The sequence below is a fragment of the Embiotoca jacksoni genome, unplaced genomic scaffold (assembly GCF_022577435.1).
Source record: "Embiotoca jacksoni isolate LCO1_2020_lvr unplaced genomic scaffold, fEmbJac1.0.p SCAF_1, whole genome shotgun sequence".
In the NCBI taxonomy this organism is placed as follows: domain Eukaryota; kingdom Metazoa; phylum Chordata; class Actinopteri; family Embiotocidae; genus Embiotoca; species Embiotoca jacksoni.
Genome location: NW_027185229.1, coordinates 8901360 through 8921886, shown reverse-complemented (window position 1 = coordinate 8921886; position 20527 = coordinate 8901360). Strand labels below are relative to the sequence as shown.

Here is a 20527-nt window from a genome sequence, read left to right as displayed (position 1 = left end):
AGGTTCCTCTGCGTTAAAAAAAAATACAAATAATTGCAGGTCACGGCTCGCGTAGATCCAGCTGCTTCCCTGTGCCCACTCATGTTGACAGACGTCGAGTCATGTGACGCTCGCGTAGCTGCAAAGTGCATTCTGGGAAAATGTAGCACAAACAAGAGTGATCTGAATTTCGTTTTTTTTCCGTTTATTTTTTTTTTATTTTTATTTTTTTATTGCAGTGTCCTCTTTAAATTAGAAGTGATAATCCTTAAACAATAAGGAATAGTCGGTTCCATTGCTTTGGTAACGGAGGAAATTACAAGCAAATTAGTAAACAAAGGAACCATGTAGGGTTTTTTTTGTCACAAAATGAAGCACATCACACTAAACCACACTACATGGATTGGTAAACAGAGAAAAACGGATCTACAAAAGCATTAAAAAATATCCTCTTGCTTTAAAACTGCCAATTTATCATTGACTGTTAAAATGACTCACTGATATTAAATGGCTCAAATGATCAACTGCAGCTGCATTCAATTTAATCGTGTGAAACTTTAAGCATGTTCTGTGCAAATATACTGTATAGTTTGGGAATTTACACATTGTTTATGCAGAAAGTTAATCACTCAATATATTTTTTTTCTTTCAAATCACCCTGTTATACTACAAGATTTTTGATTATGTACACTATATACAAACATGCACTGTCATAACTGCAGTCCATCATACAGTACATAGTTTTGCTTGTGCTTGCATTACAGAATCCTTTCACTTTAAACTGTTCTTGAATACCGTAGAAACTGGAACAAGAAAGCAATTTGGTCTCTTGAGATCAAGGCCCCTTTTATGCATACTGAAATTTGATATGAAGTCTTTCAGCCTAACATTTCCAAATAATCTTGATATTTATGTTATCCCAAATTATCATTATATTCTTGTTTAATATTACTGCTGGCATCAGTGCTGATTATATACAATTACTAGTTTGACATCTGAGGAAACAACTACCTCTTAATTGATGGACCGAAAGATCTCCTTGAGATGTCTTCTAAAACTAGACACCACAACACATCCAACTGTGTTATTTCAAGGTACAACTTGGAGCTTCAATGGTCAAAAGCACATTTTCTGAAAAACACTTTTTCTAGTGCTTAAATGTAAGTGGCCTGTCATATTCACTTTGTACTGCACTGTCTTCTGCACCAAAAATATTGAACACCTTTTCAATAAAATTACCCTTCAGAAAAAAGTAGAAAGCGGGTCCACCTAATTTCTGAGTTCAGCAGACAGTTATGTTGACTTGCAGAGGTATACCAAATATTCTCATACGTAAAAAGCTTTGATTCAGTGGTGTTCCCTTTGAAATTATATGAACGGACAGACCGACAGAGTTGTAGCAGCGATGCTCAGTCATTCTTAAGGAAAAACATAAGAGGAGACTCTGAGGCACCTAGACGACACAAGTCAAAAGGTGTTAATTAGATCATGGACAGAAACAAACCTTTTTAAAATCACAAGCAATTCTGTAATGATGACTAAATTTTGCATCAAAATGTGTTGGATTTAATCAAGGCATTTACACTTAAATCTGTTAATTCTGTCATCAAAGTGCCTTAAATTCCTCTCTTTTAGTCTTCCTCTGTGACTTTCCCAACGTGCACTGAACTGAGAAATGTTGCTTATAGCCACACTTGTCCGACAGGATGTGGTATACGCAGGATTCTAAAGGATGTCCAGTGTTAAAAAAGTCAAAATGGTAAATTATATTGTTTTTCACAGGATTAAAATACACAGAACAGGATGCAATCGCGTTCCATGTTCTGTCCCCATCAGCTACGTAGCAAACTGTTGATAAAAAGCCAGCTTGACCCTCTCGATGTGATGGCAGAGCTTGATGGCCGGTCCCAGCTTCAGGTCCATGCACTCCTGCACTGTCGGGAGGTTCAGCAGCAGCAGCGCCTGTCCATCAATCTCCTACAAACACATACCAGTTCATATAAGCTGCAGGTTCTAGACATAGGTTTTTTTTTTTTTCGGTTTAAGATTTTGACGAATGATTGTGGTTGCAAGACAAATATTTAATGTAATTTTTACAGTAGAGTGGAGTGAGCTCTCACCCTGAATGGTCATGGCCATTAAGCCTGTGAGTATTTCTTACCTGATCCAAGAAAATCCTTGCAAGAGGTGCACAGTCGGTGGTCCTGATGAAGCGAACCACATCAGTAACGCTCCACTCCAGGGGGCTGGTGTCCAAACACAACTTCTGAGGAGGCTCAGCCTTTGACGTCTGTGAACACACAGATAGGGTGAGTCAGATAGAGACTCTGACAAATCTCCGTGCCAAAGTGAAAAGGCTCTCAGCCTATATTAACCCTTACATTTGATGCTGAGAAGTATATCAAACCTTAACATTTCATAAAAGAAACACTGGCTGTTTAAGTGCCGTTGATTTCCTGACAAGCTGATTAAAACGAGTAACGGTCACAGTGAAGCAGCAGTTAGAGAGCATTCTATTTGCCTGAAGCAGGATACTGAGACAGAGTGTTATGTAGTAGAAACACTATTCAAAATGCCATTAAAATGTACATTTAAGGGAAAGGCAAGTAGTTCTATATGATCAAAGGGTTAACGTTTTCTATTTGTTAATTTTCATCACCTTTGGTGATGGAGGTCGGTTCTCGTCATCAGAGAATGAGGGTGAGCGCGGTTTCCGGCGTCTGCGTGTGGGCCTGGGTGTTGCCGGCGGGGAGGGGGACGGTGTGGTGGGCTGAGATTTCCCAACCGACTGTTCAGAATCATCCTGGAGATCGTCCTGCATCTCAGAGCCAGAGTCTTCGCTCAGAGAGTCATCCTCATCTAAATCTTCCTCCTCTCCACTGCCCTGTGAGCCAAAGACAAAAAACAGTCCGTTAACACAGATTCAAGTATCATTTCAAATACTGCTTGATGAGGAAAATGCATGTGTGTCTGCTACCTGTGGAGACCCAGCAGGTGTGTTGTCCACTGAGGCAGAAGAGCGTCTCTTCTTATGGACAAAGAGCTGCTTCCTCCTCTTCCTCCTTCGTCCTTTTCTCTTCACTCCACCCTCCAGATTGGAATGGCCTCCAGGTGGACGGCCAACACGTTTACTCTTCTTCTTTCCATAGTAATATGCTATGGAAAAGATAATAAATCTATTGTTGAATGTTGCATCTGGCCTGTCTTATAAACTTTGCTACCAAGATGGACGGAAACAGATTTTAACCCTTATATTCTATTATATTATCTATTGGAAAAAGCAGGTTGTGAAAGTAGATCTGTGGAGGTATAGCATGCCCTGGATTGATATGAAAGCAAGATAAAAAAAAGAGAGAGTGTAATATTTGTCTGTTGCTATCAAATTGCATCAGTTCCTTAACTCTAACACTGCGGTGAAGCTGAAGTAAACATAACAAATTTGTGACATCGTGCCGACAAAATACGTATGCACGAGATGAGAGAGGCCAATTCTGACATATTTTCTAGGAGCCATGCCTGATTATTCAATGCCCGCCAAAGGTTATTACAATTAGTCAAATTGTAAAACTCTATCACACTGTTTCACAGAATGTTTGTATTCAATATAACTATAGATTTTTTTTTCTATTCATGAGCAATCAAAACAATTGAAGGCATCTGGAAGAGGAAATGTATGAGCTTTGTGCTAAATGAAAGCAAGTATGACTGATGTTTACAAATGAGGTCACACCTGGCGACCAAGTAGAACGATTTCTAAGCTTTGAAAAACTAATATTGGAGGTTATGATCACTGTCTATTTTGGTAAGAAAACAGCCATCACAGATAATCTGAAAAAGTATTTAAAGTCTCAGTAAACTGTCGACAGTTCTGTAAACCACCTACTGTATTTGGTCTTGGTGAGGACAGAGCAGTTCTCTGAGCAGCGCTCCAGAACCATGCGAGATCCAAACAGGTTCGGGCAGCACTCTAACTTAATGCAGGTCTTCCTGCAGAAGTCTGCCACACGGTCTGCAGTGCGGACTATTTCCACAGTGGCCCGGTAGCTCTTTCCCTTGTACCTGATATTTGAAGAAAAGCAATGTTGAACAGGGAAACAAATAATATTAAATCTAATGTATCACAATATTTCCACAAAATGCTAGGATGAAAAGAAAATGGAGTCCTATAAAAACAGAAAGCAAAATATATCTAACCATCTACACTCACTTAGGCTTTGTTTTATATTCATGTGTGATCAACAAGGTTCCTACGACCAGCGAGGTGTCTGAGAAGTAAGCCAGAAGCTGTCGGTTAAATCTTTGCTTCAACGAAGCATCAAGGGCTTGTGCTTTGTTGCTGTGTGCAGATATCCATTTCTATTTGTGTTTCAAGCGCATTTATAATTCTGTATGAGTCCTTAAACAGGCCAGCTGTGAACACTTGTACTATTCCTGCAGGTTTTCTAAAGAGCTGAATATTTTGAGCGGAGGATTAAATGGTGTCTCTCCTCACTTGGCTTTGAGTGTCTCTCCATTGCCTTGCCAGCGACTCTCCTGGTCCAGCTGCAGCTCTCTCAGCACACGGCTGGGCTTGTACGCAGAGTTTATCAGCAGAGACAATACCTGAATAGAAATGGAACACTTACAGGTCATCTACAGGTTACAGGATTAGGTCTTTTATTCTTTAATAGCGCTGTGTTGTGTCTTAACATTAAAGACCCATAATCACTTTGAGATAAGAAGGTCCTTACTGTTGTGTAAATGTTGATCTAAGTATATTAGCAGCCTTTACTGGCCTCTACATTTTTCAACAGAGTGTGCAATTGGTTATTGATAGCAATGATCTAATTTGTTTTCAGTAAATATCCAAAAGGAACAACGACTACTTGAACATCATAAGACGAGGGCCAAAGTTATGCTAACAGATGTGTAACTTTGGCCCAGTGGTGCTTTCAGTTAAATGCTAACTTGAGCATGCTGACATGCTCACAATGACAAAGCTGAAATGATAATGTTAGACATTTTTAATGTTTAAAATGTTCAGCAGGTTAGTTTAGCATGTCAGCATACTGAACATTTGCTAATTTGCACTAAAACAAATGTCTAAACATGAGCATTAGTTTTTCAGGTATTTGCTCACAAACCAAAGTATTGGACAAATCAAAATTTAGTTTTTATGATAAATTGAGAGGTAAGGATTTGTCTGAGTTTACAGTTCATCCGCTGAGGACAATGAGTAGCATTTCTGTCCAGTAATTATTGAGATATTTCAGTTTGGTACAAACTAACTGGCACCGCCATTAATAGACTCATGTCGGCAACATACCTAAAATATCTTGCTGAGCCTATCACTGTCCACCTTCATATTTGTGTTTGTCCTATCACAAAATTGAGAATTGAATTGAAAAAGTCTGCTCCCGACATACAAAGCCCTTAATAATCAAGCTCCATTTGATATCATAGATCTCTTAGTACCCAATCATCCCAACAGAACAGTGCGCTTGCAGTTCCAAGAGTTTTCCATGAGTAGAATGGGAGGCAGGGGATATAGGGGATATATCCTGAGGAAGTAGCTCCCAGCCTGGGTTTGGGAGACTGACACACTCTTTACTTCAAAGACTAAATGTAAAATGTTCCTTTCAAACAAAGCTTACAATTAGGACAGGCTAAAAGAGGGAACCATCCCTCTGCTCTCCAGGCATTTGCCACTACTGCATGTGGTTTTAACATTTTCTTTAACACTGACATTTTATTGGTATTGACATTTTTAGCTAACTTCCTTTGTTGAACACTTTTAAACATTGATATTTTAATGAGGTTGCTCTTTGTGGTTGCGTTTTTTGTTCAGTATTTCCTATATTTTATTGTCGGTGCTTTTAGTCTTGTAAAATGTTCTCAGGCCATGTTCCGTGGTGTTTTTACACTATAAATAAACTGAATTGAATTGTTTAAGGATTATGTTATTCATAAGGTAAAAGGCTAAACGAGCCTTCTCACCTCTTTAAGCACAAGGGCACAATTTCCGGGGCCAATGAATTGGGGAAGCTCTGCGATGCGTCCCTTGTTAAGGTAAGGTCCTGAGAAACAACGGTGGTTGAAGTAGATCTTGGGGCAGCAGTATTTCCCGTTCCCCTGCCCTGCACATGTTCGAAAAATTTGATACAAATGATTGAACAAACAGACTTACACAGTCAAACAGTAGACAAAACATACCATAGTTTAGGATCCTAAAACCCGAAACGGACTCACCTGTCTCGGACTGGTTTGCCATCTGCTGCTTGACAGTGTCAGGTGATGAAGACTTAGGTGGAGTTCTGCTGTAAAGTGATGAAAATTGAGTCCGATGTTGAAAGGCTGTTGGATTTGATCCATTTGAGGCAATAAAACAATCAGCACGCTTTCTCTCCTCTCATACTCATACTCACTGTTTCTCAGGCTGCACCACAGCAATCTTCCTTTCTTTCTCAACTGGAAGACAAGAAGAGACTAATGTGTGTACAGTCACGCTACTAGATCGAGCCACTTACTCTAAGGTCAGGGTAAAATAAAGACTGTATTCTGTTTGTCAGTGTTTTAGTAACAGTCTCATTAATTCAGCATGAGAGTCCACTGTGATGACTCATATATACCTGAGGGCTTGATGGGGTGGACGAGTGGATAGCCGTTTGTCTCACACCAGCTGACAGGGAAGATGTCTAGGGACTCCACATGAACTATTAGTTCTGGCATGGGCTGCTTCAGACCTGTGAAAACACACACACATCTATTAGAAAATAACTGCCAATACTGAAGACTCAATTTTTACACTGGCATGGATGCCAAGTTCAGCTGAGCAAATAGAAATAACATAATAACCTCTTAGATCAATCCAGTAGATGGCGGTTAAATTAAATAGTGACAAAACAGGCAATGATAGAAATGTGACGACTCCACATCACAATCCAGTAATCCTGTGAAACATAAGAACTCTTTTTTATTTATTATTTATTATATATTTTTTTTATAGTACTCTATTAATCCCCGAGGGGAAATTTCTTCGCTACAGCGGGGGAGCTCTCAGGGGGGGAGCTGCTGCAACAGGCTGCCACTAACGCGGCGCCAGGTAACCTGACCTGAGGTGCATGTTTTTGGATGATGGGAGGAAGCCGGAGAACCCGAAGAGAACCCACGCAAGCACAGGGAGAACATGCAAACTCCGCACAGAAAGGCCCAGGACCGGATTCAAACCTGGAACCTTTTTGCTGTGAGGCGACAATGCTAACCACTGCACCACCGTGCTGCCCCTTTGCTCAACTTGCTCAAACTTAATACAGCACTCAGTTGTTATGGAGCACTCAGGGACAATGATTTCATCAGGAGGAACTAGAACAGGTACAACAGCTGAGATGTAACACTTCAACAAGGCAGACGCATATTTGCATATTACAGAAGAGTGGACTATTGACCTTTGTGGTAGTCCGTGCTCTCTGACTACACATGACATCTCTCTCACATTTATTGACAGTTTTCTATTTGTCAATCAAATTGTGTAATAAACTGTGACTGTGATGTTCTTTTTCCAAACTGTGACTTTGCCTGTTGAGTATTTAGTCACGAATACAATGTTCTAAATAATCACATACTATGTGCTTTAAATATACACATGTGGTGTCTAAACTGTGTGACACTAATTTTCTTTTTTAGGAGTCTGTATAATCTCCAAAACTGTAATCATGTTTATTAGGTAGTGTGATATACTGTAATCTGTGTCTATGTCTCAGTCCTGTCTTCTCAAAACAAAGAAAGTAGAATCAGCTGATCAACTAGGTTCATTTTCTGCATGCCATTATATTTTAGGACTGCACAGTAATGATACTAGTTCATTATTATCTCCTTTCTTCGACTAAAGTAAACACATTCTTTCAGTACCCCATCTCACCTTCGAGGTTGAGCCAAATGTATTGCCCTTTGACCCTGGTGACTGTTACCACGTGAATGTTCTCAGGTGACAGTGGGTTGACAGCCTCTAGTTTCATGGCCTCTTTGAAGCTGTGGTCAGACTGCTCCTGGCAGGTAAATAGACAGAGAGGTTTGACAGTGGAGGATTGTTGTGTGAAATCTGTCCATTATGAAAACGCAACATGTTCAATCTCTGGTACAAGGGAGAAAAGTCACAGTGGGTCACCTGCTTTCAACCCCATCACATGTTTTCATCACTGGAATTCAATTAAAGAGTCAGTCACAAGGGGAAAATCACATTTTTATCCATGACAGGCATGTTGCCTTGAAAACATTTTGATATTGGACAGCAAAATATAAGCAAAGCTCTGGTCCTCTCATTGCACAAGACTAATCCATGTGTCATGCTGTTTACACAAGAAGTGGGCATGAGACTGGTATTGCACATTTTTGACTGCTACAATTTTAAGGATACTGTCAAGTTTAAGCTGTCTTTTTTTTTTTCTTAAAAAGCAATTGTAAATAATCTGGTCCTGCCTATGGCATTAAAGTTATACACAAGCTGCACCTTTATACAAAAGTTATTTCATTTGAATACAAAAATCTCTTCAATAGACTCGATTGCTACTTGGATGATGAAATGTAAGTAACAGGAGTGAGTCTTAGCTCACAAATAGTGTCGAAAATGTATTTCATTCATACAAGCCCGATGCAATATACCACACATCTTTCACCACAGAGCAACATGACAACGTTAATGTACAAAAAACTAATTTTAATAAATATTTTGCTGGCACCAGAATCTGGTGGTGAGTTTCTACATGATAAATGTTCAAAAGGAGGTTGACTTACAGTTGGGAACGAATGCTCAGGAGCAGCCTCGGCTTCACACTGTTTCAGGTAATCTGCCCAGTCAAAGTCTGGCCCCTGGTATCCTGAAAGTGATTAAATCAAGACAAAGAAAAGAGGGAAGGAAAGGCAGCATGAAGGATCTAATTATTTACTTTCTGATATTAAGTTGTTATAAAGGAGTATGTGGCAGAGCAAACCTGGTGGGGGGCTGAGCGGGAGCCCATTTTTGAGGCTCCACTGAGCAGGGAAGATCCCCGGACTTTCTCTGTGACACAGGAAGGAACGACCAGCACCCTCTGACTCCTCAATACCACAGAGGTCGTCCATTGTCACCAGGAAGTACTGCTCGTTGAATACCTGAAGTGTACAGGAAGTCATTTTGAGACACCCAGACATTGTCAAATGACAGCTGTAAAGTTTTCACCAACTGCTTTGTTTCTCCAAGCAGAATATCTGCTGGGCCGTGTGGCTAAAAAACCCACAAAACTTTCAAAACAGATTCCGTTTGTTTGAGCCTGTGAGGTGATCATTTTCAGCAACAACATCAACTCAGTGAAGATAGATTGGTAATAAACGTAGAAAATATTAACAATTAAAGCAAATAAACAGCAAACAAGAGAAAACAATTGCAGCAGAAAGTCTGTTACCTTGGTGACAGTGCCGGGCCTGATGGAAATCGGAGCAGCAGGGTCAACAGCCTCCAGTTTCATCCCTTCCTTAAAACAATGAGTAGCAATAGCAGGCTGATCCTGAAACAAACAACCACACACATGTATGCAGAGTCATATTCAAAAGCCCAACTCTTATAAATGTTACAGCACCCAGTTTGCAGGAGTGTGTCTCCCAACTCTTTGTCTAATGCCTAATTAACAAACCTTAAATGATAAATAAACAGAGGCATTTATATCAGGAAGAGCAATTAAGAGCTTTGTTGACAATACCTTAGTGAACTCTGCAGTCAGAGCTTCATCCTGAGGCAGGTCACTGATTCTCTGTCTCACTTCCTCCCACTCTTTATCAGTCCGCAGCGCTATCAGGTCTGAAACAAACGCATACACATAAATCAGCTGCTGAAGAGACAAACCTTGTTTAATTAGCAAGGCCATGCTTTGTTATTTGAATAACTGACCCTATATGCCTGTACAAAACAAAGCCTGTATGTCAGCTTGTTCTTTGGTCTAGTCATTCCAGAAAGGTCAACAAGCAAAACAAAAGCTGTTATTAACGTTCAAAAGCACAGTGTATAAAAACTACATTTTAACAATAAAAGCATGGTATTAAATATCAATAAGGCTGCAGTGGTAACAGAGGGTAAATCAGCTGTGTCAGGAGAGAGCTACAGCCTCTGGTGCTTCTGACATCTTACATATTAAAACACTTTATTCAGTTGTAGAGTGTTGGCAGATTGTAGTCCTGAAAACAATGATCTATCTAATCCTGCATGGAAATGTAATTTCAAGGTAGAGTGGGATACCATCTTACTTTGCATATTAGTGTCTTGTCCCTTATTAGTATGAGTTTTTTTTTTTTAAATATCGTGATAAAAAAAAATCATGTGACAAACCGTTATTTTTCTAATTATGAATAGTAATAAAACATTTATTCTTTTGATGCAGGGTTTCAATATGAATGATAATTAAACACACATCCATGTGAATTCTTCTTCTCCTCTCCTTCCATCTACACAATTACTCATGCCTGTTTTGGCAGTAAAGCTAAACATTTAGAAATACATTTTCCTTTCTTCTAAATATAAAACCTGACCCGTGTCAGTGTCGCTGACCTGAAGGAGGCCTGAGGGTGCAGCCGTGCTCTTTGGCCCAGCCGGGTGGGTGTAGGCGTGGGTGGAGATAAAAGAGCCAGAGAGTTGCGGGTGTGTCTGGGAGGCCCTCGGTGCCTACCAGGCGCAGCTTCAGCCTTCCTCCGACGTTCTCCTCCACCTCTGCAGCCCAGGCCAGCCCCGGGTCAACACTGTCCTGAAGCTCCACGTAGCAGCCTGCACACAGAAGCTCCACTGGATCTCTACCACGCTGGGGCTGGAAGGGGGTGAAAGGTGGTAAATGAGAAGTGGACAGCACACACACACACACACACACACACACACACACACACACACACACACACACACACACACACACACACACACACACACACACACACACACACACACACACACACACACACACACACACACACACACACACACACACACGCCTAGGCAAGGAGAGGAATTTGTAGTGGAGAGAATGCGCTGCATGACTAAGTGGCAGAACTGAAACACAGTGACTGAAAGCTAACTAATGGCACTGAAGAATTTCACAGGCTGTTCCTACAGCGAATTTGCTTTCAGCGGCACCATCTTGGTGATGTAAACAAAAGCCCAGAGCCCTGACTGTTGTAGGCTTGACATTTTATGCAGGGTACACATGCCAGACTTTATTATAATAGATACAATTAAATTGTATTCGGTTTCAGTTGCGATTTTTTCCAATGGACATTTAAAGCGTGAGGTTTTTACCCTTTCTCTTCCCCATTTTAAAAATGGCCTTAAAAAACACAGCAAGTGCTTAGAGATTAAAATCTACTCACCAGGGACAGTCAAAATTAGTAGCAAACAACATTAAGACAAAACAGCTGCACTGCATGTGTGTGTGTCAAGACTGCAGAAATTCTGATCACCTGAGGGTACTAAGTGTCAGCCTGGTGTTTTTCTTATGTCAGTTGTATTTACCGAAGTTGCCTCGCCACTTAAAAAATAAAGGGGAGAGTCTGACTTTATTGTGAGAGCCTTTGACAGCTTAACTTAGTGCATTATTTGTTTTTAAAATTGTCAAATTAACCAGATCTACACTGATAGAGGAGAATGTTCTTGGCATGGACAGAGAAAAAGCTAATGCCCCACCCTGGGTGTGAGAAGCTTCTAAGAAGGACAGCTGCTCTGCTCCCCTGCCTTACCAATTCCAGTAGGTTGGCAGGCGCGCTGCACTCCTCAGCCAAGGCCTTTTCCAGCAGAGCCTCCCAGTCCTGATGCTTCTCACGCACACCTGAGGTGGATGATTCATAGTGTAAGCTCATGAGGCAAACAACCAGGTGATCCTGCGGACCACACACCCCATGCTGTCTTTTGTCGATCAGTCACCTTAAATCATAGCATCTGCGATAAAATAAGAAAAACTACAGGAATTCATCCAAGATGACAGATTATCTTGTCTAATAAGACTTTCAATCTGGGAACTACTTGGATTTGTGTCATCTACCACATCCTGAAAAGGCAAGTGAAGAATTTAAGTTACTCTAGTATTTTTTTGTAATACCTTTTCCAACAAGTTAACATACAGACAGGTATCTGGGTGATAATTAGGTCATCATTAATTCAAAATATACACAAGAAAAACAGTAAAATGGCTTCATCACTTAAATTACTCATTTTTAGACAAAACTATCTTTTATTACATTACATTACATTTCATTTAGCTGACGCTTTTATCCAAAGCGACTTACAATAAGTACATTTCAACCATGAGGGTACAAATTCAGAACAACAACAATCAAGAAAGTACAATTTTCTTCAAGATAGCCAAACTTCAAAGTGCTATCAGTAAATGCCATTTTAAGTGCTACTATTCAAGGTAAAGTCGGAAGAGGTGTGTTTTTAGTTTGCGGTGGAAGATGTACAGACTGTCTGCTGTCCTGATGTCGGTGGGGAGCTCATTCCACCATTTAGGAGCCAGGACAGCAAATAGTCGTGATTTTGTAGAGTGTTTAGCTCAGTGAGGGAGCAACAAGCCGATTGGCAGAAGCAGAGTGGAGGGAGCGGGCTGGGATGTAAGGTTGGACCATGTCCTGGATGTAGACTGGACCCGATCTGTTCACAGCACGGTACGCAAGTACCAATGTTTTGAAACGGATGCAGGCAGCTACTGGTAACCAGTGAAGGGAGCGGAGGAGCGGAGTAGTGTGAGTGAATTTAGGAGGTTAAAGACCAGTCTTTATGAAATTAGAACATCAGAAGGGAAACCCAAGTGTTTCACCTGTAGGCAACTGTGGCAGCAGCATATCAGGAGAACTGAAATATTCATTCATCTGGCTGCTGAACAAAAGTGCAATTAAGATCAAGATGAGTTCCACCGATAAATTTAATTTTGATGACGTTCAAGGTACAAAAAGCCGAGTGTCCTCACCACTGCAGAGACTGTCCAACCCCAGCATCTGTCCCTAAATCACTCATGTAATTACTAAAATTCCCACCAAAAATAAAATAGACGTCTAAACTGAAAAAAGGAAACTGATAGAACAACAAAAATGCAAATAAATATTTGATCAACATTTTTAACTTTACCCAGTTGATTCTTTGCACATAAGTCAGAACTTTTATGTTCAATCAGCCCTAACTACACCTTCCACTACTCAAAAAACACCATATAAACCCCGGCCATGCCTCACCTTCAGGCGGCCTCATGCTCTTGCCATGCTGCCGGCTCCAGCCCAGAGGGTGGAGGTCTGCCGTCATGATGTCACACCAGAAGTCGGCACGGCGGTCCTCCTGGGATCCCTCGTAGCGTAGCAGCAGCAGCTGGCCACATGTGGTGATGATGTTGGCCACCCAGTAAGGGTTGTCGGCCTCCGAGCGCACGCATACCTCCAGCTTCATGCCTGGAGTCAGTCCTGTCTGCAGGCCCTGGTCCACCTGAGACAGGGGCAGAAGGCCGAGGAGACATGGGATCAGTAACTCTATTAAAAAGTTTACTGAGAACTCTATTTTAATTTGTGCTCTGCAGCTGGTTACAAAAAAACAACGCACAAAAGCACATAAAATATTAGACTTTTATTCAACTGGCTTTTCTATCAAATAAACCCACCAGCCAGTTTGCACCTATAGTATCTTGTACTGTTGTATTATACTTCTGGATTAGAACTGGTGATGCTACAGTGTGTTTACAACTGGATGCTCCAAAAGCTGTTTTAGGACCTGATTAACAAATGACTTCGAACTTTATCAGCTGACACGTTCCATTCATTTATCATGTTTACAGATTTAATACATAGTTTGAAACCAACCAGGAGTCACTAGAAACTTAGTGAAGGCTTTGCAAAGAAGATTAGTAATTGATTATAAATAGCTTGTACAAGCTTATCCAGGGGGTGGCCCAGTAGCCGAGTGGTGAGGGCACATACCACAAACAACCCTGGTTGCCACTGCTGTCGGGAGTGTATACTGACAGCATGTCATTCCTACGCTCTATTTCCCCACATTTCCTGTCATTTTACTCTACACCTACCTGGAATGATCTTAAAACAAACAAAAACAAGCTTATCAAGAGATGTGTGTGTTAGTTGTGAAAGTTGTCAGCACCCACATGTTTGAAGCCGTGATGGGGCACAGCCACGGCTTCGGTCTCCTCCAGGTAATCATCCCAATTAAAATCAGACACATCCTGAGCAGAGTCTCCATCTGGAATACACACAAACACATTTTTCTTTTTCCAAGCGGCTTTTCAACAATTTATCGAACTCACTTCGCTCAGTTGCTCTCAGAGTAGTTCTTACCAGACTCCAGTGTCTCCTGACTCATGCTGTTGCCCCCTCAAGGCCAAGACTAAGAGCTCTGAGAAGGAACAGAGGAGGAGGATTATTATCAAGCGAGAGAAAACGAACAAGCACTGGTCCAAAAACCCTGGCGACAAAGAGGAGAAAACACAGAAATGAAAGGATTGCAGTTAACCACCCTCCTCACAGTAGCACACTATTTCTGTGCCTACACTTCATCAAATCACTGTCCATCTCCACGTCATATCGGCGATGCACATGCTAAACTCCATGAGCCGTAAACACAAAGAGCTGGAAACAGTGATCAAGGCTGATGCCACACCGACAAGTACATCATACTATACAGAATCTGACACATATCAGCAAACAACAAGTTCAATTCAACCGCTGTAATTTGCAAACTCTGCTTCAAGGCAAAAAAACTAATGAATTAGCTTTTTTTTTTTTTTATATATCCCTTGGCCATTTTAAAAACCAAGGCCAGTTGGGTTTTGATAATAGAGCTGCCAAATCTTGAATAAAGTTATAACACTGACATTGAAAGTGCTTCTATCTGGTCCTGGACTTACCACCTAAGCAACACACCAGATGGTATGTGGAAGCTGGAAAACACATGAAACTGTGCCAATCTCAAACAGCCGCACTTTTATCCGTGAAACTTCTCTTTTAAATTAAACGCCTTTTCCTGCCCCGATGTGAAGATCTCAAACAGTGCCTTGACGTGAATGTGGACGTCCACACATCAAGCTTTGACACATGAAGCTGACCCACAGCATTGTGAAAAGCAGATGAAATAAGTTAATACAACAAGAGAGGTTGGCATGAATGAGAAAGAAGGGCGCGCTGGGCGTGACGGCGGCGGAGAGCGGTGCTGTATGGGATGCTGAGGGTAGCCGCTCTGTCACTGCAGCTCCATTCAGTCGCCCTGTCAGGCCCGTCTTTGTCACATCTGACGTCTCTATTAAAACCAGGGCCGCCATCAGAAACCACCCCCTCCCGGCAAACCGGACTGCCACTGCGACCCCCGTGCTCTGCTGGGATCAGTGCCGGCTTTCACCCTCGACCCTGCCCCAGACTCCCTCTGTCTTTCTCCCCCTCCCTCTGACGCAAACACACACACACACCAGAGGGTCTCATTGTCCCGGAGGGTCACACTCCTGACACAAGAGAGAGAAAAAAGAGCAGCGCATGGGAGTAGAAATACAGACCTTAAGTTAAGAAGCTATGTTCTAACTGCTGATGCTGAGCTAACATATTTGATCCTTTATCAATTGATTATGTTTTGCACGACCAACAAACTTCCTCGAAATCGATTTTTATAGCTTTTCTATGTTGTGTCTAAGGAAATATAGTTAGAATAGTAGTATAATATAGATGTAATCCAAACAAGAAAAAACATAATCAGCCATTCTCAAATGTTTCAACCACAATCTGTGTTTGACTTGTGTGACTGCAATCCTTCTGATCTTTGTCAGTGTCCAAATAAAGCTTTCATCATCTGCTCGGACTTATTTGACTGCATGAGGTGTAGCTTTCTGCAGCACTACTCTGCGTAGAGCAGCACAGCCTCGGTTTGAACAGGCAGACAGGAAGAAAAGCAACTTCCCCTGTTTCATACAGTAAATGGTCTTTGTGGACCACAGCTAGCAGCAAGCTGCCTGAACCTTCCTGTACCAGCCGTGACTCTGACTGAACCTGAAAGAGAAAGGGCCAAATGTGCACACAACCCCTGCAAAACACACACACAGACAAGACAACCGAGATGCACGTTACGTCCCCTTTACAGGCACTTAGTGAAAAATAGTCTCATCAGCACTTAGCATGCTACTGAGTATTTCTAGAAAAGCCTTTCTGGACATCTGAAGGCTCTGGGTGGGAAGTGCAATGTGACAAAATGCACATTCCCACACAGCACGGGTTCTCCAGAATGCAAAAACAAACTCAACTTTCAATAAAAACAATATTAGCTTTGAAACATTTCCCCAAACATTATTAAATGGCATCAGCTAATCACCCGTGGAGGACTTTACATTATAAGCAGCAGTGGAGTGAAAATAAAAGGTAGGATGTTGGTTAGTTATTAGTTCTCCTGTTAGTGTCTACACTGCAACATTTACAAAACCCAAAACCTTTCTTTTTACTTATCATTTGCATGTTCTTGATATAATGAAGTATGATATGAATTTTGCACCTGTAGTGCTGTTGAATTCTGCAGGTAGTTTTTGTGCCTTCACCAGGAGAGAGAATCACCAGAGGCCCCACAATACAATATTATCAGGATACTTAAAGGTACCCTGTGGAGGATTTGATTATTAGAAGCGCTTTTGAGCCACGCTGTATGTTTTTGTCCTGATTTGTTTGTTTGACATGCAAGTAAACAACACACAATCATGCTGGTAGTTTGCAGAGGTATCGCAACAACAAACAGATATTATCTGTGCTGAGGCAGTGAAAGAGAACAATGCCAGCTAAGAATGTATTAGGACATTTAAAGCGACTATAATTGATGATAGGTGATAATACATCAAATTTGTGCTCACAGCTTGTTTATGTGGCTCCCAGTTGGAGAAGGAAATCTAGTTCTTGCACTTTTCATGCGAAAAACTGGGCTTTGAAATTGTTTCCTTGGCAAAGAAATGCACAATATATTGAGAGAAAAATAGTGAATGAAAACATAACATTTGTTTGTTTACAAGAAAACCCCACAGGGGACCTTTAAGTCATGATAAGATATTGATGCGATTTTAAACATTTTGTAATATGCTGAGTGTTGCAACAATATATTTTGCGATTTATTAACACTTTTTAATTGCATATTATGTCCCGAACGGAAAACTTTTGTCAACATCTGTTTTATTTGATAAAATATACTTTACAGTCTGTTTTGTCTCACTTTAGTCATTTTTATTGCAGCAAAATGTGACTGCCGAGCAGACAGACTGACCAACGCCGTCATAAAAACCTGCTCTAAATGTTGCAGTTAGCTGACAAGTCCATTTATTTATTTATATAATAAAATACAGATGTTTGGCATGCGTGCATTGATACAATATTAGCTGTAAGGTAGTTCCAATAAAAAAAATGTAACATCCAATCTTACTTAACAGGGACACTATGTGTTGCTGCTCGGTATTTCAAATGTGGTTTTTTTTCTCTCTCTTTTTGTGCTGCTGTGAGCATCACAAACAAAATTCCACTCTTCTTTTGCGTACTTCGATGGTGGTAGAAATCTTATGTCTCCTGGTGCCATAACGCCACAGCCATCTGATTCCTGGGTCAAAGTGAGAAAATACTGTACAATGTTTTGTAATTTGTATGAAATGGCCCTTTAAAGAGCAGGTAAATAAAGCTGAAGTTGGTTTCATCGAGAACTGGGTGATATGGGAAAAATTCAGTCACAGTAGCCTATATATATATTTTTTTTTTTTACAAAATTCCTCAATATTAATATCGAGACACAAATACTGGGATGACTATTGGTGGTTTCACAAAATATTTACACAATGAGATTTTCAATAAATATTCAGTAATGTGGATATAATGATGAAGTGCGTATAATGGGAAGAAATAGTGGAAAAGCTAGAACAGTCTGGTAAGTTCATAGAATTGCATCACTGCACTGTAATGCAATCTTAAAATCAGGAAACGTATGTCATATGATGATGTCATGATATCCAAAATCTAAGACGATGCCCCATAATAGCCGATCAATGCCCAGCTGTTGTTCAAACTATGTGACTCTTAAAAATGAACATAGCCTACCTCGAGGTTGTTCCCATCAGGTCTGCAAAACAGACTACAGCTTACATCTTCCAAGGCGACTCAAATAACTTTAACACCCCAACATCATTCATCAGGACATCATGGTTGGTGACAAAGGGTTGCACCACAGCCCAACAGCAAAGAGCCGGTCTGCTTAGTGGATGGTGATCCACCATTTCTGCCCAACCTGCTCCAACTTCACATCACACAGGACGTTCCCGCTCCACAACACACACAAATAACAGCTTTTTCATTCAAAATTGCTCCATTGAGTTAAAGCAATGCTGCTGGTTGCCATTGCATAGCGGCACGTCAACCGGAGCAGCGCTGCCAGCAGATCACTCAAGTTGCACAATGGGGAAGTTAAGGGACGGCAGAATAATGTGTAGCATTCAATTCAGCATGGAAAATAAATTTAAAAAAAAAAAGAAAAAGATAAATGAAAAGCTGGCGAGCATCATGTCGTTTATCAAAGAAAACGGCAGTGAGTTTCTTTAGCCTGTTTAGTGATGACTACACAGAAAGACAAATCCGATGAGGTCGTGCAACCTTCATTATGTAAGACTTCGACATTAGAAATATAGCTGGTTATTCAGGGTCAATTCACCGGGGATCTCCACACAACCCCGAAACTGTAACTAGCTTAAGACTGCGCCGCTTGTTGAGACGAACCGCAGCGGCGTTCAGCAGCAGAGATGGGCCATCGATGGCTTTGCAGAGAGAGACCGACGGTCTAACTTTCACACTGAGCACAACGTGACACACACCGGTTCACAAAATTATCAGACGTCTTTCTAGTCATTTCAAACGCGACTCCCCCACCCCAACCCCCCCACACCCGGGGCGTGTAACGGCGGTGAGGGACTCCCGGGACACATGGTAAGATCGCCTGTGTCCGAGTCAAGTTACTGAACGTCACGGCTTGAGCAATAAGAGCAGGCTGACGAGCAATAAGGGCGCTTTACACTCGACCGAAGCCGACTCGTCTTTTTGAGAGACGGGAAAAAAGACGAGTGCGCCACTACGGTGCAAAACACCGTCAGGGATGCGTAACAAACAACACAGAGCATGTGAATATTTAGTCGCAAAATGCTCTCCTTACCGTTAAATAGTTTTTCCAAGTCGGTTTTTTAGATGCCGTTTCTCTCCGCCTGCTCGCTCGCAGTAACGTTAAACTAGCGGGAATGAACAACCAGCGCCTCTGCTCGGTATTTCAAAATAAGACGCCCGTCACAGGCAGCTTTGAAACCGTCACAACAGCCACGAAGCGGGAGCTTTTTGTGTGTGTGTGTGTGTTGTTTTCGTTGAGGGTTAAACCCCCGTACTTCCGGTGTCCCTCTAGCAGCGTCTCGTGAGCTTGACGCACTTCTCGTTCACGACCTCATTCCAATATGGCACAAACGGCCACTGCGCATGTTCTGCCGCCTATATGCCTCTGAGCCTGGCTGCATCACACCGACTTCCATCTTCACACACACACACACACACACAATAAAATATAACACAACCGGAGTAAAACATGTAGCGCACACAAAAGAAAAAGGCAAATTTAAAAAAAAAAATAAAAAAAAAAAAAATCGGAATGGTTTCCGCTTTCATTGATTCGTAGAAACAGAGAGGGTAAGCCCGATCACACGTTTTATCCCCAGCGGAATCAACACTTAGTTAATGCTTCAGCTGGAATTAATTGAACATATAATCGACCCACTTTCGATAAGTGTAGTTGCCACAAAAAAGCAATTCGTTCTGTCATGAAGTAGCCTATAGACTGTGTTATTGCTGATGACCTCGACTTGCTTTATTTCCCTCCTGTGCAATATTTTTTTTAAGTGAATAAAATAGTACACTATGCGCCACAAAAGGCTGACTGAGCCAGCACTCTGATAAATAAATAAATAAATAACAATAATCACAGTAATAACCCCACCATAATGCTAATTCTATATATGTCGTTGCTGCTGCAGCACAGGGATGTCAAGTCGGGTTTTTTTTTTTTGGAAGAGAGGGCGGGAGAAACTGCTGGAAATATGCGCTGCCACTGTAAGTGCAATGCTCAAAGTCCACCTATTTGGTATTACAAACGAGCTTTCTTTAGGAAATAAGTGCATGTCTCGTTTCGGAAAGCCTCTATTTTGCCTAATCCGTTGTCTGAAACAGATTTTGCCGCTCACTTAGACCTGACCGCCAGTGAGATAATCCTTCACAATAGACCAACCCTGTTATGGACGCCTGTTAACAAAAGAACAAAACATATATAAGCGATTTTGCATGCGCCCAGGCGGAAACAATAGCCTGCATTAAATGTTACAGAAAAAAGCGATCGGATCTTCCACGAAGAGTGGAAACAATCGGAGAGCCATGAATAAATCAAAAGGAAGCAGGCATTTATTCCCAAATCTATTCGGTTATTTTTTTTTATTAAAGTGAAGTGCTCACAATGAAGCTTTTCAATTAAAGACGAATATTAGAA

General features: G+C 41.3%; 1 protein-coding gene across 3 annotated transcripts; it reads right to left on the bottom strand.

Annotated features, from left to right (window-relative positions):
- Window positions 1-152: 152 nt before the first annotated feature.
- sfmbt1 (Scm like with four mbt domains 1) lies at window positions 153-19356 on the bottom strand. Of its 3 annotated transcripts, none has more exons than XM_069149802.1 (21): window positions 19160-19356; window positions 14296-14353; window positions 14106-14200; window positions 13192-13435; window positions 11704-11792; window positions 10532-10784; window positions 9690-9787; window positions 9396-9497; window positions 8946-9105; window positions 8749-8831; window positions 7877-8003; window positions 6588-6701; window positions 6384-6426; window positions 6208-6272; window positions 5956-6095; window positions 4472-4581; window positions 3863-4038; window positions 2957-3135; window positions 2639-2863; window positions 2141-2269; window positions 153-1956 (listed from the first exon to the last, which is right to left on the bottom strand). In XM_069149802.1, the coding sequence occupies exons 2-21, from the start codon at window positions 14318-14320 to the stop codon at window positions 1816-1818; spliced, it is 2598 nt and encodes an 865-aa protein (XP_069005903.1). In that variant the 5' UTR covers window positions 14321-14353; window positions 19160-19356; the 3' UTR covers window positions 153-1815. The 3 variants fall into 3 exon arrangements, with proteins under 3 accessions (XP_069005903.1, XP_069005737.1, XP_069005818.1); XM_069149636.1 differs by having other exon boundaries at window positions 6208-6275; window positions 19160-19355; XM_069149717.1 differs by lacking the exon at window positions 19160-19356 and adding an exon at window positions 18058-18333 and having other exon boundaries at window positions 6208-6275.
- Window positions 19357-20527: the final 1171 nt, after the last annotated feature.